This window comes from Abramis brama (genome assembly GCF_963993115.1).
Source record: "Abramis brama genome assembly, chromosome: 13".
Classification (NCBI taxonomy): domain Eukaryota; kingdom Metazoa; phylum Chordata; class Actinopteri; order Cypriniformes; family Leuciscidae; genus Abramis; species Abramis brama.
The window spans coordinates 4,366,993-4,393,334 of record NC_139975.1 but is presented as its reverse complement, the minus strand read 5'-3'; the positions used below and the strand labels follow the sequence as shown (position 1 = coordinate 4,393,334).

Genomic DNA, 26,342 nt, shown 5'->3' with positions numbered 1-26,342 from the left:
TAAACAGCATGTCTTGCTCTTACATCATCTGTTCTTTGCTGAACTTTATCTCCAGTATCTTAGTATAAAGTTCAAGATGACATAAGTAGGCATGTACTATTATATTAAGTCACTGGTGTCATAATCTCTTATTAGTTGAATTGTCAAGCTATTATAGCAACGTGATCTAAATTATTAGGAAGACCAAGTGGATTTATTGCGTTGTACTTCAAATCACAGAGTTTGAGATCGGTAATATTTGATGTTTTTGAATGAAGTCTCTTATGCTTATGCATTTCTTTGATAAAAAAATTGTCAGGTTTTTGCAAACAGAACCCAAATGCAGAACATCCAGAGAAACTCAATAAGATCTATATTAAATATATAAAAGGCCCATGGAAGGGAAAGATGACACGATGTGACGCATGAGTGAGTGTCAGGATCCTGTCAACACACTAAAAATAACACCAACCAGCAGGTGACACGATCCTGGCAAAAATACAGTAAAAACAGTAATATTGTGAAATAGCATTGCAATTTAAAAGAGCTGTTTTCTATTGTAATACTGTATATTTTAAACTGTAATTTATTCCTGTGATCAAAGCTGAATTTTTAGCATCATTACTCCAGTCTTCAGTGTCACATGATCCTTCAGAAATCATTATAATATAATGATTTGCTGCTAAAAAAAAAAAACATTTCTGATTATTATCATTGATGAAAACAGTTGTGCTGCTATTTGGGGTTATTTTATGAATAGAAAAGAAAAGGAAAAAAAAGCATTTATTTCAAATAGAATCTTTTGTAAAATCATAAATCTCTTTATTGTCGCTCAGTTGAATGTGTCCTTGCTGAATAAAAGCTATTCTTATTGAGCTTGTTTGTTGTTGTTACACGTATGTTTCTTCTTCTTCATATATTTGTTACATTTGCGGTTATCATGATGGTATTTCTCATAAATGTCAGCTCAGGTGGTCAAATTTACTTAACAAAGTTTGTTTAATGATGCCGTCTGGTAGACCTGGAAGTTGTGGGCCCACTTTTTGCAATACAGGCACTGAAGCCAAACTTCCCAGGTCGGCTATTCCCATATGACTCTTAACAAACCAGACAGTATTCCTCTTCATCTTCATCAGACTCAGATGATGATCTCCTTTTCCGATTTTTTTTAGGAGCAGGAGCTTTGGATGGAGCCAGAGCCCGTCTACGGAGAGCCTGGCCACTCCCTATTAAGTCCTATTGTACCGAATTTTGGTTGTAGTTCCACCAGAGTTCCACTGGGGGCGATCGCCCATGAGTGCAGAATGAATGGGAGTCTATGGGGCTAGACGGCTAAATTTGTCTCTTTCACCCGATTGGCGTTGAGAAATCTCAGATTTGATTGTAGGTTTTGCAAGTTCAACATGGGTTATAGGTCGAAAGTTGAATGAACGAGTACTTGTGTCCTTTCGATTTCTTACAGGTTGTGTTGTTGTTGCCCATAACACGCTAGCATTCTGCTAATGAACGCTGATTGGTCAGTGAAGGACTGATTACGACCAGATATACCGCTTGATGGCATCGTGGCATCCGAAGCGGGACCAGAAACAAACAAAACAAAAACTCTTCTAGCATGTGTGTTTACCTGTGTCAGCTGTGTTGTCTATGCCTCGAGAGAAAAGAAAGTGCAGAGCGCGAAAGCACCAGAGTGAGTGAAGGATTGCCGTAAAGCAGTAGCTCTGTCGTACAATGTGTATGACGTCATTGACATTTTAAAAGACTTTTTAAAGCAAATAAGTGACTCTAAAAAATCGAACACCAAGCAGTGTGTAATTTCTTTGCATCTCCTTTCGAATACAACATTCAAATTACTAGACAAAAAATTATATCCTGAGAAAAGTGGATTTTGAGGGGTATAGCTCCATAGACCTCCATTCATTCTGCACTCGTCCTGTGAGCGCCCTCATATGGAGCCAGAGTGGAACTGCAACCAGTTCAGAAGCTTATTAGACATTCTCTGATGGAGCTTTCCGTTTTGGTTTCTTTTTTTTTCTTTTTTTTGAAGAGTCTCTTCTTTGTTGTGTCCTTTTGTTCCTCTAGTTGTCGCTTGACTGGTGTGTCTGTCAGGATGGCGGTCTTCATCTTCTTCCTGATGGCACCACCAACTTTCCTAGGCCCATGCCTTAGGGAATGGGCGCAGATCTTCTGGGGTTAGGGGACGTTTCCCAGTGCGTCTCCCAGTACCAGCAGAAAAACCACTTGGTCCGGGCACAGCATTGTCAGTGGCAAGGTGCAGCTCATCAGGGACAGCAGCAAGATTCGCAGTTGGGACTGGGTTTGGCCGGTCTGTAACATAAGATGGGGAGAAGGTACGGTGGCCGAGAGAGCTCAACGCATAGCAACTGAAGAAAACACATGCAAATAGAAAAAACCACCTGCAAATTAAGAAAACATCTTCATCAGTTTCACAACACACGTGTGCTCCAAATAACACAACCAAATACAGAAACGCGCTGCAAAAGTTCACAACACAACCAAATACAGAAACGCACTGCAAATAGCATAGACCACAACGGAATAAGTGGAAATAAGTGACGAACCTGCTGGGACGTGCTTATTGCTCGTGAGCATCCCTATGCCCTGCTCCCTTCGAAGGGCATACGGTAGAGCTCTTGAAGTGGGACTTTGGAGTGAGCAGGGCACTAGTGTGCCATTATGTAGCCGGTTGGAACGCACTTATTGAAGGGAGCAACAAAAGTGAAACTTTTTGCGTGTTGTGAAACTGATAAAGAAGTTTTTTTAATTTGTGGGTGTTTTTTTCTATTTGCATGTGCTTTCTCAGTTGCAGTGCGTTGAGCTCTCTCAGCCACCGTACGAAGGCCTCTTCTGGAAAAACATCCCTGTCATAGGGGAAAATTTCAGTCACCCTGAATCCTGATTGGATGTTATTTGGGGTTGCAGCCAATGGGTATGCTGTGGCAACAATTCCAGGCACATCATATGTCACATGTCGCACGGGTATATTTGTGGCAATAGCCAACAATACATTGTATGGGTCAAAATTATCGATTTTTCTTTTATGCCAAAAATCATTAGGATATTAAAGGGATATTTCACCGCTGGAAAGATGAATCTGTCTTTAAATTGGGTCATTTATGTAGTAGAAATGTGAAATTATTTTAGAAGTTGGTGTCTTCTAGACTGAGAAAAGCCAGAAAATGTATTTTTGGCTCATGTGGATGAAAGACAACAACTCCCAGAATGCACTTCGCTGCCCTACGAGGCCACGCCCAAGCCACACCTACCGGTTACAGAGGGCAGTATCGTAAGAAATGATACAGCTAGGCTACTAGTGACTCGAAACTGAAAAGACGGCGTTTTATCGTGAGATCCCCCTATGGGCGGGTTGAACACATGCGGGACGAGCGCCCCCTACTGGCTGGAGTCTCTCGCCTCTGGACAGAAAAGCCTCAGATGAGCTAAATGACGATTTTTGCGTCATCAGAGGTTTTTTTCCAGACACACAATACAGAAATCTCTCGTCTCAGGGGGACATGAGGGAGGGAAGCATGGCCATTCAAAAATACTACCGGGCTTCTACTGATACAAAGCTTAATGCTAATCGGCGAAGTATCCCTTTAAGTAATGTTCCATGAAGATATTTTGTAAATTTCCTACCGTAAATATATAAAACATGTATTTTTGTGAGTGAATGCTGCACAATCGCCAACATAAATAAACAACTTTAAAGGCGATTTTCTCAATGTTTCAATTTTTTTGCACCCTCAGATTCCAGATTTTCAAATAGTCGTATCTCGATCAAATATTGTCCTATCCTAACAAACCATACGTCAATGGAAAGCTTTTATTTATTCATCTTTCATATGATGTATAAATCTCAATTTCCAAAAAATGTATCCATGTGACTGGTTTTGTCATCCAGGGTCATATATAGACATGGTTTAGCCAGGGTTGTTCAGCATCCATGAGTCACGGGCTGAGTTAACATGCCTCTTCAGAGGGGGATTGATCGCATGACTACACCTTTTTCTTTGTTATAGTTCAAGCCACTGACAGAGAAATGGGACTCGTGGTTGTCAAGCAAAAGGAGACATGGCTTCTCTTTTGTGCATTTTGTATTCTCCACAAAATGCTTCAGGAATTCAACAGAGTGTTTTTCCTTCATCCATCCTGACGGGTTTGCACCTCCTTTGCAACCTGTAGGTCCATTCAGAATGAAGTGGTCCCTGAAATTGACCCTGGCTAAGACATAATATGGAGGAAGGCTACTCCATGTGGCTGAAACTGCGCAGGCAAGGGTAATAAGCGACCCTCGGAGAGGTTATTGACTCAATTTGCTTAAATCCCCCCCTGTCAATGACCCTGTTTGGACTATAGTGACACCCGTCTCATCCATGTTCCAGATGTCACCTGGAGGAAACCTGTGCCTATGCATGACTGTATCTAGGTTGTTGAAGAAGGCTTTAACATTTTCTTTATTAAAGGTACACTGTGTAGGAATTTTTCCCATCTAGCGGTGAAACTGTATGTTGCAACGGTAGCCGTTATGTACCAAGAAACTATGACAACATGTCTTCCAATAGCACTTCATCGAGTTTTCTTTGTTAGTTTTTCATTGTCCGTTTCTGCTGGTTTCAGTCACGTGACGCTGGCTCTGAACGAAAACGCGTTGAGGTTAGTGCTTTTGTCCCTCTCTGCTATTATAGTTTTTCAAAAAGGCGGAACGACACAGAAGCCTCCTTGGACTTACCCGTCCAATGTAAATAAGAAATTCTTCGCTTACGAGGATAAGTCAGATCATTGGCAGAGGTCATTTTACACCAATGAGGACATATTTATGAATAAAGACATTGATTTTAGCTAATAAAATACTTTAAAAACTACACAGTGTACCTTTAAAACTTGTAGCACGAGCAAGGCTTGTGGCCTCTGGCATCCTGATGGAAAGGGAAGGATGCATCTTCAAAACGGCAGTAAACCAGTCACGGCCAGCTCTGATCAGGTCTCAGGCACCTTGATGTTATGTGACACAGCAAGCTGAAAGGCTAGCTTTAAACCTCCCTGAGTGATAGGCCAAAGTAAATGTCGGCCGACTTGGACAGATACTTAAAGGTGCTCTAAGCGATGTCACGTGTTTTTTAGGCCAAAACATTTTTTTTCACATACAGCAAACATCTCCTCACTATCCGCTAGCTGCCTGTCCCCTGAACACACTGTAAAAAAACGCAGTCTCTGTAGACAGCCCAGGCTCCACAAATGGCAAGAAAAACAAACTGGCCCAGCCTGGACCACGAAACATAACAAACAGTGTTCCAGCCAATCACCGACAAGAATGATTTGGGGGTTGGGGTGGGGGTTGGGGGGTTAGGGCGCGTGCACATGAAGGGGGGTGTGGGGATTGGAGGAGAGAGAAGCATGAAGAGGGAAGTTAGCTAGAGGAGAGATGTCCTAGACAATGACAACGACTAACGTTAGAATTATATTCTCTTGAATTTTGATACGGCCGACACACAACCAAAGAGACGATGTTCCGATGAACAAATAGCAAAGAAGAGGGAAAAAGGACAAGGGACGCGCGAAGTCCCGAATTTACATCGGAAAAGCACGGAAGGGAGGGGGAGGGGACGGGATGAGGAGGAGGGAGGGTCTAGCTAGCCTCCGTTTTGTTTGACAATACTTTGAACGTCAACAAGAAGTGATGTCACCCAACATCGCTCACCTTTAACCAGCTCCTCTTCCAAATATGGGGAAAATATGTGTCTGTTCCTGATACACTATAGCTCTTTCTTGCCTTCAATCTCATCCTGGCTGATCTTGTGGCAGAATCTGCCAAGTGCTGAATGGTATTTTGAAGTTCTCTGCTGTGCTCCTAATACTTCTGTTTTGAGTCTTCACCTGTCTCTCCCCTGTCTGTTGTTCTTAAATATTTTCTGACCATTTTGACTTCTAAAAGAAAATTATTTCATAAATAATAAGTTTATGTTATTAGTTTTACATACAATGTATTGTTGGCTATTGCCACAAATATACCTGTGCGACTTATGACTGGTTTTGTGATCCAGGGTCACATATATATAATTATATGCATACATATATTATATTATATAATATTCATTGTTTTAACATACGTAAAATGTATAAATTAATACATTATAACCAAATGGCTATACTGGGGTTGGTTGGCACATCTGTCACACATGTTAGGACACGCTTCTTTACTGAAATGATGTTAGCCACATAGCATCACTCATCAGACTTTTAAATTTCATATCAAAATATAGCTGATCCTATCTCTATTAACTGAAACTTACATTTTATATATCTATATCTATCATAGTTCTAAATAAATCTATTTAGTGTTTGTTTTCTGTTTTGTTTTACACTGTAAAATAGAAAAGTTGTCCTCACCTCAACAGTTAGTGACTGTTAGATGATTTTAGTAAATTGGTGTGTTCAGGTCAAGAGGGCAGTCATTTTAATGACAGAGTTTTGTGCCAGTGCCCTCTAGTGTACTGAAATTTAACGTGCCAAACAACCCTTGACCCAACCAGCCCCACTCTCCCCTTTATTATAATATTAGGCCTATAATAATGATTTCTGCTACTCACAACAGCTTGACACATCTATGGTAATGTTCAACAGCTGCTCATTTGATTTAATATGGCTCTAGTGTTGTTGTTTATTTATTTATTTATTTATTTATTTGTCCTTTTTTTAATATAGCCAGAAATAAAATGTTACAAATAAAAATATCCTGAGAAATAGGGTGAATTACAGGTATATGGGCCAGTTTAAAAAAGTTGCCCAATTGTTGAACTCATGGAGTAGAGTGACACATTCCCCTTCTTCTCTATAGTTTTCAGCTTTAATTGCATACATAGCAATTTGTGGAATCTTTTTCTGCTAAACGAAATTTTAAATTTATTTATTTTTTCCAACATTTAACATAAAATACAAAACAACCCAACACAATAACAACCCATTACAGTCTACAGCGTGAAGACAATCCCAAACAGCGCATTAAGTGATTGAATTAACATATGAATTATCATATTGACTGCTGGCTTCTTTCCAGCAGTTTTGGGCCAGAATGCATGAGGCAATATTGCGCAATAGCGCGCATTCCTGTCAGGAGCGCGCATGGAGACGCGTCAGCACTTTCCCAGCAGAAGCCGGTGCTCGTGCACAGCTTTGATTATTGCGTTCCGTTTTCAGCTTGTTTTATAACAATTCCGCGTCACCGTTAGTTTTTTTCAGTCCGTGTAGCTGGCGGTGTTCGAGGAGGGGGATCTTCTCCATTTCTCCAATCAGAAAGTGTAAGGATATGGTCTCATTCAGCTCTGACACCTCCCTCTCCATACAGTACGTTCATGGGTGAACGCGCATCCAGTTCGGACGTAAGGTGTAAAACTGAGTTGGGAAATCCCGTTCCAACATTATCCCTCCGGATTTCATTAACATTATTATTCACGCTTGTGTCTCCACCCCTCGCCCTATAGTGGTCAGCGGGTTTATGAGTCCTGAGCCACACACACTCGGACAGGACAGCGCGCATGAGTGTTTAGAGGCAGGCTCAACACATTTTTTCTGGTGTCAAGAGTTTGATTTATATCTGTATATACACATTTTCTAATTATATTGTATTTTATTTCACTGATCATGGACCAAGGTAAGACAAACACCCATGGAACTTTTATCCAATGTCAATAATTCTGTCTTTTACACATATATTGCTTGAATGAGGTGATGAAATTAAACTTATGCACTCTCAGAAAAAAAGGTACAAAAGCTGTCACTGGGACAGTACCCTTCAAAAAGGTTCTAAAATGTACCATTTAGGTACTAATATGTACACTTTTGGAACTAATATGTACACTTTTGGTACCAATATGTACCTTTAAGGGACTAATATGTACTCTTTAGATACAAAAGTGTACCTTTTGAAAAGGTACCGCCACAGTGACAGCTTTTGTACCTTTTTGGGGCATTTTAAACATGATCTCATCTCTGTTTTCAGACATTTCTCAATTTAGTCTTATAGGACTTTAAATGAATGCTTTGACCATGACATCATTTTTGGAATTTAATTAATTGTATAGTTACAATTTGCAAACTATTTCACTCTCAGAAGAAAAGAAAAAAACGTACAAAAGCTCTCACAGGGATGCTACCCCTTTAAAAGGTACAAATATTAACCATTTAGGTATTGATATGTACATTTTGTAGATACTAATACGCACCCTTTTGGAGTAAATTAGGTACAAAGTTGTATCTTTTGATCAGTGACAGCTTTTGTACCTTTTTTTTGGAGAATGTAGGGGTCGACCCATTTTTATGACCAATGGTCTGTAAAAAAAACTTGCTGCCTCAATTTTTTAAGTTCAATCAACTTGGCATACCCTCAACTTAAATTACAGTAAACTGACTTAAAAACATGTGCGGAATCTTGTATAGCTTAAATAAAGTTTGAAATGGCTTAACTTATTTTGATGAGTTGAAGTATATGTTGTCATAACTTACTGATCATGTCATTTTTGATTTACAGTGAGAGGGCAGGGTGGCCAGAGAGTTTTTAATCTTTTTTAAGATTGACGAATTTCAATTAATAGTAAAATTCCATCACATTGAATTGAATAAACCTTATTCAATATTTCAATCAAAATATGCAAGGATTATTCAACTCAATTTGATGGAATTTTATTATTAATGGAAATGTGTAAATCGTAAAAAAAAAAAATTAGTGCAAGTTTTACATTTAACACTTGTTTAATACATAATTTACTCAAACTTCACTACAAATATGCATTGACGATCTGCATAATTACTATAGTCAATTTTTGTAAAGGTATAAGCATGAATAGAAAATCAATCGAAACATCCTCAGCATCCCTACACTGTAAAAAAATATATTTTCATGATTTGTTATCACAACTTTTTATCATTTGTCAAATCAACTTAGATAATTAATGTGGTTCATAGCATAATATTTTGAGTTTCTATTAATTAAACCAATTTCCTTCATTGTATCTACTCAAATATTTCAATGAACTCAAAATTGTAAGGCAACCAGGTAACTTACTTTTTTAAGTTAAACCAACAATAATTGTTTACAGTGTACCTGGTTTGCCTCCATAGAAACTGAGAGGAACACGATGATGGAGTTCTGGAAGGAACATTCGAAGATGGCAACAGTGGAGGAGATGATGCTGGATACGAACGCGCAGGAACTGACCCAACACGAGCTGCCGGAGATCCTCTCCATGCTCCCTAGTCTGGCTGGCTCTGATGTGCTGGAGCTTGGTGCTGGAATTGGGTCAGTGATCACATTCGATTAGACCAACTGTACGAACACGCCCAGAATCATATGTCACCCTGACATAAAAAGCATAGGAAATGATCTTTTGCATATAGAAAACGTTTTTGCATTGTAACATTATTTTCGGCACATTTTCCCCACAAATTATAATTCCTGTGATGTTTTACTTGTTTATTTTTTCTAAATATTTTCAATGCAACAAATACCTTATACAATTTATCAAAGGTATATCACATGATCCTTCAGAAATCATTATTATATGCTGATTTGCTGCTCATGAAAAATTTCAGATTATTATCAATGTTGAAACCAATTGTGCTGCGTCATATTTTTGTATAAACATTCTCAATGCAGTGGTTATTCTCATGAGATTCAAAAACTACAGTACAACAAAAACAAACATGATGACCAAAACTTATTAACTATTATACTTAATATTTACAAGATATCTAAGATGTATTTACAAAAAAAGATATCATTTTTATCATAATTTATCACATAATTCCTTTCCAGGAATGAGGGAAATTGCATTTTATAAAAAAAATCACAATGTAACATTTCTTAAAAATAAATAAATAAATTTTATTTTAATATTGAGATGAATAACATGTTTAATAACATATTTAATTTTAAACCAAAATAGACTCTTAAAATTCCATCTGATTTCTTTGTTATTTGAGGTCATCATATGTGTGGAATTATTTACATCATTTAGTTATTTAATTTACAACGAGGAAATTGAAAAGCAATTTGTCACAGAGCCAATGTATGTACAAGTATACACTGTAATAAAATTGGTGTAAAACTATTTTTGCTCAAAAAAGTAAGTCACTTCAGCAAGTAACACATGTAATTAAATGTGAAATTTTGAAGTAAAAAAACTGAAATGATGCTTTCCTGTAAAATATATTCGAAAAATTATTTTTTCCAGTGTACAATTATATGCGGCAATAACATTTTATGATGGAAATCTGATGTTTATTTAAAAATTTAAATTGTGAGGTCAAATCTTGTGTTGATCTGTTCCTTGGCCAGTACTGAGCTTTTAAGCACGCTTTATTTGCTCCATTGTTATCATGACCTTTACTCTTTTTAGCCGGTACACGCGTCACCTCATTGGGAAGGCCCATCACGTGACCGCTGTGGACTTCATGGAGAAGTTTGTGGAAAAGAATAGAGAGGAAAACAGTCACCTGGGCAACGCTGAGTTCATCCAAGCCGACGTCACAAAGCTGGACTTCCCTAAACACAGGTGAGAGAAAAACACTTCAGCAAAACATGAATATATTCAGCCTCCTAAACACTGCTAAAGAGAGAGAGAGAGAGAGAGAGAGAGAGAGAGAGAGAGAGAGAGAGAGATTAATTTCGTTCACGAAAACTATGACAAAAAAAAGGGTTACACTTTATTTTAAGGTATCATTGTTACAGTGTAATTATATATTTAAGTACTGAGTAATATTAATTAACTACATGTTACAATAGGGTTAGTGTAGGATTAGGATTTGGTTGAGGGTTAATTGCATGTAATTATGCATAATTTACTGTTATTACTATGGTAATGTAACATATGTAACATATGTAACAAAGACACTGTAAAATAAAGTGTTACCAAAAAAAGTTTGTTAACAACCTTTTTTTCCATTAGACAAGACAATGACGAGATGACACCGACATCATTAAACACTAACCATGACTATCAACTTGCAATATTGTTGACGGGGGAAAAAAATTGTTTAAAAAGTTTAAACTTTACCAAAACCTTTAAAAGAGAAAGAGAAAAACGTATTACAGACTTCGCGCTGTAAGCGGTGAACCAATCACAACAGACTGGGCCATTTGACCAATCAAATCAAAGTAGACCAATCTCAACAGACTGGGCCATCTGACCAATCAGATCAGAGTAGACCAATCACAACAGACTGGGCCATTTGACCAATCAAATCAAAGTAGACCAATCTCAACAGACTGGGCCATCTGACCAATCAGATCAGAGTAGACCAATCACAATAGACTGGGCCATTTGACCAATCAGATCAGAGTAGACCAGTCACAACAGACTGGGCCATTTGACCAATCAAATCAGAGTAGACCAATCACAACAGACTGGGCCATTTGACCAATCAAATCAGAGTAGACCAATCACAACAGACTGGGCCATTTGACCAATCAAATCAGAGTAGACCAATCACAACAGACTGGGCCATTTGACCAATCAAATCAGAGTAGACCAATCACAATAGACTGGGCCATTTGACCAATCAGATCAGAGTAGACCAGTCACAACAGACTGGGCCATTTGACCAATCAAATCAGAGTAGACCAATCACAACAGACTGGGCCATTTGACCAATCAGATCAGAGTAGACCAATCTCAACAGACTGGGCCATCTGACCAATCAGATCAGAGTAGACCAATCACAACAGACTGGGCCATTTGACCAATCAAATCAAAGTAGACCAATCTCAACAGACTGGGCCATCTGACCAATCAGATCAGAGTAGACCAATCACAACAGACTGGGCCATTTGACCAATCAAATCAAAGTAGACCAATCTCAACAGACTGGGCCATCTGACCAATCAGATCAGAGTAGACCAATCACAACATACTGGGCCATTTGACCAATCAGATCAGAGTAGACCATTCACAACAGACTGGGCCATTTGACCAATCAAATCAGAGTAGACCAATCACAATAGACTGGGCCATTTGACCAATCAAATCAGAGTAGACCAGTCACAACAGACTGGGCCATTTGACCAATCAGATCAGAGTAGACCAGTCACAACAGACTGGGCCATTTGACCAATCAAATCAGAGTAGACCAATCACAACAGACTGGGCCATTTGACCAATCAAATCAGAGTAGACCAATCACAACAGACTGGGCCATTTGACCAATCAGATCAGAGTAGACCATTCACAACAGACTGGGCCATTTGACCAATCAAATCAGAGTAGACCAATCACAATAGACTGGGCCATTTGACCAATCAGATCAGAGTAGACCAGTCACAACAGACTGGGCCATTTGACCAATCAAATCAGAGTAGACCAATCACAACAGACTGGGCCATTTGACCAATCAGATCAGAGTAGACCAATCTCAACAGACTGGGCCATCTGACCAATCAGATCAGAGTAGACCAATCACAACAGACTGGGCCATTTGACCAATCAAATCAAAGTAGACCAATCTCAACAGACTGGGCCATCTGACCAATCAGATCAGAGTAGACCAATCACAACATACTGGGCCATTTGACCAATCAGATCAGAGTAGACCATTCACAACAGGCTGGGCCATTTGACCAATCAAATCAGAGTAGACCAATCACAATAGACTGGGCCATTTGACCAATCAGATCAGAGTAGACCAGTCACAACAGACTGGGCCATTTGACCAATCAAATCAGAGTAGACCAATCACAACAGACTGGGCCATTTGACCAATCAAATCAGAGTAGACCAATCACAACAGACTGGGCCATTTGACCAATCAGATCAGAGTAGACCATTCACAACAGACTGGGCCATTTGACCAATCAAATCAGAGTAGACCAATCACAATAGACTGGGCCATTTGACCAATCAGATCAGAGTAGACCAGTCACAACAGACTGGGCCATTTGACCAATCAAATCAGAGTAGACCAATCACAACAGACTGGGCCATTTGACCAATCAGATCAGAGTAGACCAATCTCAACAGACTGGGCCATCTGACCAATCAGATCAGAGTAGACCAATCACAACAGACTGGGCTATTTGACCAATCAAATCAAAGTAGACCAATCTCAACAGACTGGGCCATCTGACCAATCAGATCAGAGTAGACCAATCTCAACAGACTGGGCCATCTGACCAATCAGATCAGAGTAGACCAATCACAACAGACTGGGCCATTTGACCAATCAAATCAAAGTAGACCAATCTCAACAGACTGGGCCATCTGACCAATCAGATCAGAGTAGACCAATCACAACAGACTGGGCCATTTGACCAATCAAATCAGAGTAGACCAATCACAACAGACTGGGCCATTTGACCAATCAGATCAGAGTAGACCAATCACAACAGACTGGGCCATTTGACCAATCAGATCAGAGTAGACCAATCACAACAGACTGGGCCATTTGACCAATCAAATCAGAGTAGACCAATCACAACAGACTGGGCCATTTGACCAATCAGATCAGAGTAGACCAATCACAACAGACTGGGCCATTTGACCAATCAGATCAGAGTAGACCAATCACAACATACTGGGCCATTTGACCTATCAGATCAGAGTAGACCAATCACAACATACTGGGCCATTTGACCAATCAGATCAGAGTAGACCAATCACAACATACTGGGCCATTTGACCAATCAGATCAGAGTAGACCAATCACAACATACTGGGCCATTTGACCAATCAGATCAGAATAGACCAATCACAACAGACTGGGCCATTTGACCAATCAGATCAGAGTAGACCAATCACAACATACTGGGCCATCTGACCAATCAGATCAGAGTAGACCCATCACAACCGCGGACCAAACAAGCTGAAGTCTTCATTCATCACTTCATCTCTCTCTCTCTCTCTCTCTCTCACACACACACATTTTCTGTTTCAGTTTTGACCTGGTGTTCTCCAATTGGCTGTTGATGTATCTGAGTGATCAGGAGCTGAAGTCATTGGTTGAGAAGTTACTCAGGTGGCTCCGCCCAGGCGGCTACCTGTTCTTCAGAGAGTCCTGCTTCCACCAATCAGGTTAGAGGAACAATGTCCTGTAGTTTGACACTACATGGCAATGATGTGAAATTTATTCTCTATTATAATGTGGAAAAAAAAATCTGAATAATGGTACAACTCTATATTCCTGAAACCTATAGTTACGCAAATAAACCATATTATTTATATAGCCATTGATATAAACACTATATTATCATTATTGGAGACTGAAACAGGGATAAAATATAGGGCAGGACGTGATTTTATCAATCGGAAACTGATTGTATGGTGAAATAATTGCTTTTTGATAAAAGATTATGAGGATGAACATATTTCTTTGGAATAGCATGCATTTATTAATCACTTTCATTATTGGTTTTAATATTTCTAGAAGTTTGAGTATTTCTACAGGTGTAAATGTTTGCCTTGACCTTCACAGGTGACAGCAAGCGAGATTTTAACCCCACGCACTACAGAAGTCCTGCTCAGTATAACCATCTGATGACGTCAGTGCTGCTGGACGAATCAGAGAAGACGGAAAAGAAATACTACGGCTTTGACATGGTGCTCAGCAAAACAGTTCAGACCTATGTGAAGGTAAACCAGTCAGTCAATCATCGCCAAACTGTAATCAAAACTCTGTATAAAAAAAAAACTGAAATGAAACTTCCGGTTACACTTTATTTTAAGGTGTCAATGTTACAGTGTAATTATATATTTAAGTACTGAGTAATATTAATTAACTACATGTACTTACTATAGACCTTATGTAGCCCCGCCCCTTTTCAGCGCTGCGCTCGTTGTCTTTTGACTTCCGGTCTGTATTTTCACAGCGATTTTGTGTGTTTATTAATGAATTTCGTTTTAAAATCTTCACGTCGGTCGACTGACATTTGTTAAAGAAACCGTATGTAAGAAATGTATTTCAATTTATCATAAAAGGGCCCTGATATATCACTAGACATTAAGAAATCATGTTCATTTCAATACACCGCTCTACAGTAATTTGAAAGTGATTGCAGTACCAGTTTTGGACACAATCTTACATACAGTTCCTTTAAGTCATCTGCTTTAAACATTACAGTTCTCATGATAACTTTCGTTAACTTTACATTAAGTAAATCCACTTCAAAAGCGAATTACTCCTGGACAGCAATGCCATAGAAATATACAGAACGACCGCAAAAACGGAAGTTAAAAGACAATATTCTAAAGATGGCGGCGCCCTCGTTTCTCTGGCGCATAAGGTCTATAGGGTTAGGGTAGGATTAGGGTTTGGTTGAGGGTTAGATGCATGTAATTATGCATCTGTTATTGCTATGGTAAGTACATGTAATATATGTAACAAGGACACTGTAAAATAAAGTGTTACCAAACTTCCTTGTTTTTGTTACAGATGAAGAAGAACCAGAACCAGTTGTGCTGGCTCATGCAGAAAGCCCGTCGTGATGCGGTAGATCAGCACCAGGGCGGCTTTTCCACGTTCCAGCAGTTCCTGGATAACCAGCAGTACACCAGACGAGGAATACTGCGTTACGAGAAGATGTTCGGCTCTGGGTTCGTCAGCACAGGCGGACTCAGCACCACCAAGGTCATACATCATCTAAAGAGTCATGGGAAGATAATAAAATTCATACATACAGTTCAGCAAGATGTAACGTTTATTTTTGATACAATATTGCCACTTACTTTGTTTGTTGGCTTTTGTTCTGCCAACAAAAAAGCCACTGTAACACCGAGCAACATTTGTTCCTGAATGATTCATTTTCAACAAACTGTTTAATGAATGATTCAACGACTCATTCATACGGTTTCATTCATGAAGGAATAGGAATTTTTTAACAAATCAGGTGATCGAATCATGCACTGACTGTGGCTGCATCGAAAATCACATACTTCCAAGTAGGCGAAACACAGTATGTGACAAAAGTATGTCTAATAGTACTCATAAAAGAGTAGGTAAAAAGTCCCCGGATGACCTACTACTTCCACTGAGATTCTGAAGTGTGCATGTGATGGACACTTTACCATCCCATGAGAACACCGGAGAGGACTTGTAGTAATTGACTCACACACAATACAGTCACTCGTCGCCACCTACTGGAGCAACTGTGTAACTTTCGGAATGAGAATCCACGCAACTGACGCTGGTAGGTCACATGATTAGAACAACAATGTGAATGCAGACACACACACACACATGAATCAATAATTGATTCACATTCAATACATTAATTTGTCACCACCTACTGGAGCAACTATGTAACTTTTGGCAGTGAAGCAACGTAATTGATGCTGGTAGGTCACATGATAATGAAACATGGCGAATGTAGTCGCTCCAAATTACATTCATACTACACACACTCATACTATACATAACATACTTTTTTATCGATAGTGAAGTGATAACTTATTCAAAATAAGTACCTACTCAAGAGAGTATACGATTTCGGACGCAGCCAACCGCCTGAATGAATCTTTGTTTTGAACTACTCGGTTGAATGAATGATTCAATGAATAATTAAGACAGCCAGACGCTTGTTTCCTTCCTAAATGAATCTGTGATTTTTAACGAATTGCGGATAAATTAATGATTCATTGACTCGTTCGTTAAAACAGACATTTGTTTCGTTCCTGAATGAATCCGCGTTTTTAAATGAATCTGTAAAATAAATGATTCAAGGACTCGTTCATATATGCAGTCACTTGTTTCATCCCCAAATGAATAAATGGACGTGTTTGAACAAATAGTTTGAATGAATCGATAATTGACTCACATACAATACGGTCACTTGTCGCCACCTTCTGGAGCAACTATATAACTTTCGGCAGTGAAGCAACGTAACTGACTCTGGTAGGTCAAATGATAATGACAACATGGCGAATGTAGTATGTCCAGTCTACATTCATACTATAATGTAGAACATACTTTTTTAGCGGTTGTGAAGTAATTACTTGATCAAATAAGTACCTACTCAAGAGAGTATACGATTTTGGACGCAGCCAACCGCCTAAATGAATCTTTGTTTTGAACTACTCGGTTGAATGAATGATTCAATGAATAATTAAGACAGCCAGACGCTTGTTTCCTTCCTAAATGAATCTGTGTTTTTTAACGAATTGCGGATAAATTAATGATTCAATGACTTATTTATTAAAACAGCAACTTGTTTCGTTCCTGAATGAATCAGCGTTTTTAAATGAATCTATAAAATAAATGATTCAAGGACTCATTCATATATGCAGTCACTTGTTTCATCCCTAAATGAATGAATGAACGTTTTTGAACAAAGAATTTGAATGAATCGATAATTGACTCGCATATAATACGGTCACTTGTCGCCACCTACTGGAGCAACTATGTAACTTTCGGCAGTGAAGCGATGTAACTGGTAGGTCACATGATAATGACAACATGGCGAATGTAGTGTGTCCAGTTCACATTCATACTGTTAGGGGTTAACAGTTTAGGACCCAAGGACCAAATGTTTTAAAGAAGACCCGGAGTCAGAATTATAATAAATTGAAGAAGAGTTTTACTGAAGATAGTTTGCAGTTTCATCAGCAGAAGTCAGCTTCAAGACTCACACAGGAGTTCATAGGCCGCCCCGCTTACAGTTACAAAGATCAAAGCATTTATTCCCTACACCAAGGTCTAAGCTACGTCCTTGCATCAGGTTGCAGTTTCTGATTGGCTAAGAACACATAGTCTAAGCAAATTTCCACACATGGATAGACAGGAGAGTATGTCACCATTAGTCAAGATAGTTGTCGCACGATTCCTAGATTTAGGTCTGCGGTGACCTCCGAGGTTGGAGAAAGGCGTATTCGGGTCTGTTTTGCATGCCGAAGTGTCCCATAGCTCCTACTGTATACAAAACCTGCACAGAACATCCAAGGCACACACACAAAATCACTAGGGAATCGCAGTTTCTCCAAGGTTGAAGAGAGCCTGAACTAGCTATCATCAGGACAAAACACCAAAACATACTGATAATACATTCCCTCCTCAGGAAGAAGTACAGATACTATTCACTTTAGTTTCTAGAGGAATACACATGAAAGAAGTACTGTAATTCTGTAAATCAGGTGAAGTCACGTATAGTTGGACCCCTGTAACCTTAACTCGTCAGCTAGAAACAGATATATAGACAACACATTTACATTTATTCATTTAGCAGACGCCTTTATCCAAAGCGACTTACAAATGAGAACAATAGAAGCAGTTAAACTAACAGTAGGACAAACAATATGCAAGTGCTATGGCCCTTCTCAGTTTAATCTAACGCAGTACATGTTCATTTTTTTTATTTATTTTTTATATCTAGAATAGAATAGAATAGAATAGAATAGAATAGAATAGAATAGAATAGAATAGAATGGGACATGTTGAGGGTCACATTAGAATGTACCTAAAAGCAGCTGGTTAACACTCACAGCAAACATATGATTAAAAGTATATTTGAATCACTCATTGCATATAGAAATGACTTATGTAGAAATGCTTATCCTTGATTATTAATCACTCATTACATATACATTGAAGCAGCAGTGGATTCCAATCCACCCCCTTCAATACTATAATGTAGAATATACTTTTTTAGTGGTCGTGGAGTAATTATTTGATCAAATAAGTACCTACTCAAGAGAGTATACGATTTCGGACGCAGCCAACCGCCTAAATGAATCTTTGTTTTGAACTACTCAGTTGAATGAATGATTCAATGAATAATTTAGACAGCCACTGGTTTCCTTCCTAAATGAATCTGTGTTTTCTAACGAATTGCGGATAAATGAATGATTCAGTGACTCGTTCTTTAAAACAACCACTTGTTTCATTCCTGAATGAATCAGCGCTTTTAAACGACTCTGTAAAATAAATGATTCAAGGACTCGTTCTTACATAGTCAACCCGAATGAATGAATGAGCGTTTTTGAACAAATAGTTTGAATGAATTGATAATCGACTCACACACAATATGGTCACTTGTCGCCACCTACTGGAGCAACTATATCATTTTCGGAAAGAGTAACTAAACTTCCATAGCCACTCTAGATCAGTGATACCAACCTAAATTTTCCTTTGGATATTAGTGGAGAACTACTGCATTCTCAGTGTTATCTCATCATTTAGTGAATAATTAACGGTTTGTTTTTCTGTTGATATCTTTGACATATTAATCTGTAACCCATCAGGAGTTTGTTGATATGCTGAACTTGGCCGCAGAACAGAAGGTTCTAGATGTCGGCTGTGGGATTGGAGGTGGAGATTTCTACATGGCCAAGGTGAGCCAAAGGTTGACATGTGATGGGTTTATGTGTTGCCACAGATCGTGTTTCATGCTCGTTGAAACAGTCCACTTTCCTCGGGACCTTTAAACTTTCTAGAAACGTAAATGTTATCAAACACAAATTACTCATTTGTGCTACTTGCACATGATCATTCACAGCTGCTGTTTCTGATTACCGTGACACGATTAATTACTGACTATCCATTTTAATGATAGACCTTTGGAGCGGAGGTTCTGGGGATGGACCTTTCCTCAAACATGGTGGAGATCGCCATGGAGAGAGCCGTCACAGAGAAACTCCCATTAGTAAGTTGAGTTTTTTACCCAATGCATAGCAACACTCTGGCAACCGCCCATAGCACCCTAGCAACCACATAGCAAAGGCAAAAAACTACCAAGAACAGCTTCACAACTGCATAGCGACACCCTGGCAACCACCCACAACACCCTAGCAACCACCTTAGGACCCAAGGACCAAATGTTTTAAAGAAGACCCGGAGTCAGAATTATAATAAATTGAAGAAAAGTTTTACTGAAGATAGTTTGCAGTTTCATCAGCAGAAGTCAGCTTCAAGACTCACACAGGAGTTCATAGGCCGCCCCGCTTACAGTTACAAAGATCACAGCAGTTATACCCTTCACCAAGGCCTAAGCTACGTCCTTGCTTCAGGTTGCAGTTTCTGATTGGCTAAGAACACATATAGTCTAAGCAAATTTCCACACATGGATAGACAGGAGAGTATGTCACCATTAGTCAAGATAGTTGTCGCACGATTCCTAGATTTAGGTCTGCGGTGACCTCCGAGGTTGGAGAAAGGCGTATTCGGGTCTGTTTTTGCATGCCGAAGTGTCCCATAGCTCCTACTGTATACAAGACCTGCACAGAACATCCAACGCACACACACAAAATCACTAGGGAATCGCAGTTTCTCCAAGGTTGAAGAGAGCCTGAGCTAGCTATCATCAGGACAAACCACCAAAACATACTGATAATACATTCCCTCCTCAGGAAGAAGTACAGATACTATTCACTTTAGTTTCTAGAGGAATACACATGAAAGAGGTACTGTAATTATGTAAATCAGGTGAAGTCACGTATAGTTGGACCCCTGTAGCCTTAACTCGTCAGCTAGAAACAGATATATAGACAACACATTTACATTTATTCATTTAGCAGACGCCTTTATCCAAAGCGACTTACAAATGAGAACAATAGAAGCAGTTAAACTAACAGTAGGACAAACATGGTGGAGATCGCCATGGAGAGAGCCGTCACAGAGAAACTCCCATTAGTAAGTTGAGTTTTTTACCCAATGCATAGCAACACTCTGGCAACCGCCCATAACACCCTAGCAACCACATAGCAAAGGCAAAAAACTACCAAGAACAGCTTCACAACTGCATAGCGACACCCTGGCAACCACCCACAACACCCTAGCAACCACATAGCTAAAGCAAAAAACCCTACTCAAAACAGCTCATTAACTGCATAGCAACACTCTGGCAACCACTCAGATCACCCTAGCAACCTTGCAGCAAATCACACACACTACTCAAAACAGTTCAGCAACTGCATAGCAAGATAATCACATGGACACCTTAGCAACTGCATAGCAAAGGCAACAAAATACTCAGAACAGCTTCACAACTGAACCCTGGCAACCACTCTCAACACCCTAGTAATCAGCTTTAACAACCTAGCAACTGCATAGCAACACCCTAGCAACCACCCAGAATATCCTAGTAACTACATAGCAAAGTGCAACAAACTACTCAGAACAACTGCATAGTAACACCCTGGAAACCACCCATCACACCATAACAACCACCTATAACAACCTACCAACCCCCTGACAACCACCCACAACACCCTAGCAACCACATAGCTAAGGCAAAAAACCCTACTCAAAACAGCTTCTTAACTGCATAGCAACACTCTGGCAACCACTCAGATCACCCTAGCAACCTTGCAGCAAATCACACACACACTACTCAAAACAGCTCAGCAACTGCATAGCAAGATAACCACATGGACACCTTAGTAACTCCATAGCAAAGGCAACAAAATACTCAGAACAGCTTCACAACTGAACCCTGGCAACCACTCACAACACCCTAGCAATCAGCTTTAACAACCTAGCAACTGCATAGCAACACTCTAGCAACCACCCAGAGTATCCTAGTAACTACACAGCAAAGTGCAAAAAACTACTCAGAACAACTGCATAGTAACATCCTGGAAACCAACCATCACACCATAACAACCACTTATAACAATCGAGCAACTGCAATACAACACACTGGCAACCACCCAGAAAATCCTAGCAACCACAGCAAGCCTATCAAACTACTCAGAACAGCTTAGTGACTGCATAGCAACACCTTAGCATTATGGCAGGAAATTTAAAAATCTGTTTTAAAACATGTTTCTTTTGTTCAATTTTAAATGCGTCTAGCTTTGAGAATGAACAGAGCTGCATTCTGGGACAGCTTTCGTTCTGCACTTCCTGATAGCAGATCAACTATGTCCTTCCTCTGCAGGTGCAGTTTGAGGTGTCGGATGCCACAAAAAGAAGGTTTCCTGACGCCTCATTTGATGTGGTTTACAGCAGAGACACGATTCTGCACATCAGGGACAAACTTGACCTCTTCAGAAAATTTTACGTGAGTGTTCACACAGGTAAACTGGTGCTTGGGTGCATGTTTTCATGCCTGTGACTTCGTATGTTACAGAAGTAGCATATATTTGTTTGTGTGCATGCATAATGCTTGTGTGTGTATGTATGTATGAGGACATGCAAATGATCATCTGCATGTGCAAATGTACTGTCAGTCGGTAGCAGGTGTTTGTGTGTGTTCCGGTGAATATGTATGTGTATGTGTTCAGTGTTTGTGGTTTAAACAGTTAACATCATCTTGAGCCTACTTAATTTTTTACTAAGGCCTCAAATGAGATGACACATTACTTATGGTTAACAAGCCTTTGTGTTTGTATTGATCTATAGTGGATAGTATCAAAAAAAGCAAATGCAATGATATAAGCAAATTAAGCTGACATGCAAAATAAGAGTAGAGGCAAACTGAATGTGCATGGTCTGCCCTCTAATGGACAAATCCTGTATCTTCATAGGAGTCCATGATAACAGATTGAGCTATTGCTTTAACGTGTGTATGCATGTGTCTTTCAGTCATGGCTGAAGCCGGGCGGTAAGCTGCTGATCAGTGACTATTGCTGTGGAGAGAAGCCCTGGACTCCAGCATTTCAGGATTACGTCAACCAGAGGGGATATATTCTCTACACACCTCAGAGATACGGACAGGTGGGACAGGGGATACACACAAGTACAGACCTATCATAGCAGCTTGCTTATGTTGGGAATTAGGATTGATCTATTATGTAACATTGATGATATCTGTTAGTACTGGATGTAATGAAGGCAAGCTAGTAAGAGCTTGACCTCAAGAGGCGCACTAGCCCCTTGTTAGCGTGCTCGCCTCTCATGCCGGGTCGAGTTGAACTGGAGGGGTTACATTTGGTGCCATGACCCGCATGGGAGTGAGGTTTAGGTTGGTGGGAGTAATGGAGGCAAGCTAATAAGAGCTGTGCACGTAAACCTCACTCTACTGGCCTCATGAGGCATGATAGGTAGAGACTACATTTAGTCATTTAGCAGACGCCTTTATCCAAAGCGACTTGCGACTTAGCAAATGTGACCATGGACCACAAAACCAGTCACATGGGTAAATTTCTAAAATTGAGATTTATACATCATATGAAAGCTGAATAAATAAGCTTTTCATTGATGTATGGTTTGTTAGGATATGACAATATTTGGTTGAGATACGACTATTTGAAAATCTGGAATCTGAGGGTGCACAAAAATCGAAACATTGAGAAAATCTCCTTTAAAGTTGTTCATTTATGTTGGCGATTGTGCTGCATTCACTCACAAAAATAAATGTTTTATATATTTACGGTAGGAAATTTACAAAATATCTTCATGGAACATGATCTTTACTTAATATCCTGATGATTTTTGGCATAAAAGAAAAATCAAATCATTTTGACTTCAGGTTGAATGATTCTCATTGGCTAAGAAAAAGATAAACATAGTAATTTTCCACACATACACAGATAGACTGAAGCATATCTCCATGGATTATGCGGCTGACACTCGGACCCTGAAGTTAGGCACGTCGTGACCTTGCAGGTGTCAGATTTGGGTCACTGGACGCCAGCATGTCCAGAACAACAACTCAGTCAATCTCCAATAATGCCAGTGGTTCCTTAACCTGTAACCAAGAAGACTAACACACACACTGACACACATCTTTTCCAAGGTTGGATTTGGCCAGGCTCTAACTATAAACAGGAGAGTCGTCTCAAAACATCAAGATAATGCATTCTTTCTCTCAAGGATAGGAAACTTTAGTCTAAATGGAAAGTAAGGCTTTAACTGAGAAATGGTCCCTTAAACTATTGGCTTCAATGACCCCTATATGTTTTAACATGTTGAAGACCTTTCTCAAACACAAAACAAGACCCAATTTCATTTCTGGAAGCCGGGCTGATTAAGCAAGCACTGTTTGTCACAGTGTCTGGTTTGTGTTTCCCTGGGTAACCACTAGAGGTCCTCTTCCCCAACGGTGTCATTCACTCATAACTACATTTCCCATCATCCTGTTCTGTCACTCATTGATCATTGCACACAGCTGTTTCCCGTCACCTTGTTAGTAGTATCTGTGTGTATATACCCTGTTTGTTTCAGTCATTGTCATGGAGTCCTTGTTGTATGTCACCCAGCACTTCTGAGTTCTGCTCCCGGTTGTTTCTCGTGTTGGACTGCTTTGTATGGACTATGACCTTTTGCCTGCCTGGATTACGATTATGGATTACCTTTAAATAAACTGCTATTGGATCTTATCCGTTTGTGTGTGCATCCCGTGACACTGTTACTGCATTCAGATATCAAATACAGACAATTTTTTTAATTGAGCTTTATCTCCTTTAAATCTCCTTTAAAGTTGTTCATTTATGTTGGCGATTGTGCTGCATTCACTCACAAAAATACATGTTTTATATATTTACGGTAGGAAATTTATAAAATATCTTCATGGAACATGATCTTTACTTAATATCCTAATGATTTTTGGCATAAAAGAAAAATCGATCATTTTGACCCATAGAACGTATTGCTGGCTATTGCCACAGATATACCCGTGCGACTCGAGACTGGTGACGTGATCCAGGGTCACATTTCAGTAATCACACTGGTAACTTCTATAACAAAGTAAAATCTCCAGAGAAGTCATTCAACTCATTTGATATTTAGAAGGAAAAATATTGATTAATACCTTGATTATAATCAGTAATTACATATACATTGAAGCAGCAGTGGCACAGGAACAAAAAGCTTGTTTATGCACCATGACTATGATTGAGTGTATTTGTGTGTTTTTCAGTTCCTGAGCGAGGTGGGATTCAGTAATGTTCGTGCAGAGGACAGGACAGACCAATTTATTCAGGTGATAAAGACTGAACTGCAGAGAGCCGAGGAGATGAAAGAGGAGTTTATACAGGTAAACACAAACACACACACACACACACACACACACACACACACACTTATATGCTCATGCAACGTCTGCATTACATTGACAACCTCACATTTGCATGCACACTGTTGGAGGAAATATTTTAGTTCCCCTTTACCATTTTATTTCACTCGTTTTTAATCACTGTAAATAAAAACTACAGTCATTAAAAAACGAGTTTAGCAAGTTTGTCTGAATATTGTTGGGAATGTCATGCACACATAGAGCTCTTGTGATCGCTGTCTCCTCCACAGGAGTTCTCTAAGGACGACTATGATGCCATTGTGAAGGGATGGACAGAAAAACTGCAGCGCTGTGAGACCGGAGACCAACGCTGGGGGCTTTTCTACGCCACCAAAGACTGAGAGAGACGAGGAATCCAACTAATCATCAAATCAGAATCACTATTTTTCAGATTAAACTCACTGTTAATTCTGTGAATTGCACAACAGTGTTGCAAGACTAACATACTCTTATGCAGCAAAACTGAATAAAATACCACTTTTCTTTACTCTTTTTTTTCTTTAATCTTTTTTTATTTGAATTGACATGCTTGTGCTTTTAAAGTGTTTGATAAAATCCTCAAAATCCCATGTGCAGTGAAAGTCTATAAAATGTTCAGCTGTTTTAACACACAATGAGCTTTAGACCTTATTATGAGCTGCAGATACAGTGAACACAGAAAAAGAGAGAGCAAACAAACAAACAATAATATGTGCCATTATATCCCAAGAGACATCCATTACCATTATCCATTATCCACATCCATCCAGCTAATATCTCTGAAAATTATTAATCATTTTGGCTAATGTGATTATATTAATATATGATATAATAAAAATGATATAATGGGATTACAAATTATATCTTATATTTATATTATTTTATTAGAATAATAATTGTTCTAATTCTTTAATAATTATTTGATTTTCAAAATAAAAATATATTTATTATTAAAATGCATTTTCTACATCTATAACAATATTAATACTAAATACATAATAAAAACAAATGTGATACATATACACACACATATATATATATATATGTACATATCTATCTTTATATATATATATTATCATACTAATATATATAGCCTATATACGTGTGGATATATACACACACACTAATCTATCTATCTATCTATCTATCTACACGCACACACCCACATATATATATATTAGTATCACTTTTTTGTATTATGCATTTTATTAAAAAATATATTTTAATTTTGTACAATTACTTAAACACTGTTTGGTTATTAGTACAAAACTAAATCACATTTGTATATATATTAAAATATAATATTAAAATATAATTACAAAACATCAATACAATTTCTGATTAAAAAATGTGAAAAAAATGTGCATATCCTTTGTTTTTATAAAGATATATGGACTAGGTCTAAGACACAGCACTCAAAAAAACTGTAGATAAA

General features: G+C 38.9%; 2 protein-coding genes across 2 annotated transcripts in view; one reads left to right on the top strand and one right to left on the bottom strand.

Moving 5' to 3' along the window:
• The window catches only part of kcnip1a (Kv channel interacting protein 1 a), a 101,326-nt gene extending 92,055 nt beyond the window's left edge, over positions 1–9,271 (bottom strand). Inside the window, exon 1 of the mRNA XM_084133508.1 lies at positions 9,098–9,271. The gene's annotated coding sequence lies outside the window, so the exon portion shown is untranslated. The remainder of the gene's footprint in view (positions 1–9,097) is intronic.
• On the top strand, positions 7,106–25,415 carry LOC311095140 (uncharacterized protein). The gene is made up of 12 exons (XM_084133504.1): positions 7,106–7,648; positions 9,115–9,292; positions 10,392–10,547; positions 13,921–14,057; positions 14,458–14,615; positions 15,415–15,609; positions 19,215–19,304; positions 19,526–19,615; positions 21,851–21,973; positions 22,498–22,629; positions 24,773–24,889; positions 25,159–25,415. Exons 1-12 carry the CDS (start codon positions 7,639–7,641, stop codon positions 25,267–25,269), a joined length of 1,497 nt encoding a protein of 498 aa, XP_083989630.1. The 5' UTR covers positions 7,106–7,638; the 3' UTR covers positions 25,270–25,415.
• Positions 25,416–26,342: the final 927 nt, after the last annotated feature.

What these genes read in the sequence shown, in the direction of transcription:
- LOC311095140 (XM_084133504.1), top strand. An exon ending in GAGATTTCTACATGGCCAAG is followed by an intron (nt 19,305 to 19,525) that starts GTGAGCCAAAGG and finishes TTTTAATGATAG; the next exon opens with ACCTTTGGAGCGGAGGTTCT. An exon ending in TGAAAGAGGAGTTTATACAG is followed by an intron (nt 24,890 to 25,158) that starts GTAAACACAAAC and finishes TCTCCTCCACAG; the next exon opens with GAGTTCTCTAAGGACGACTA.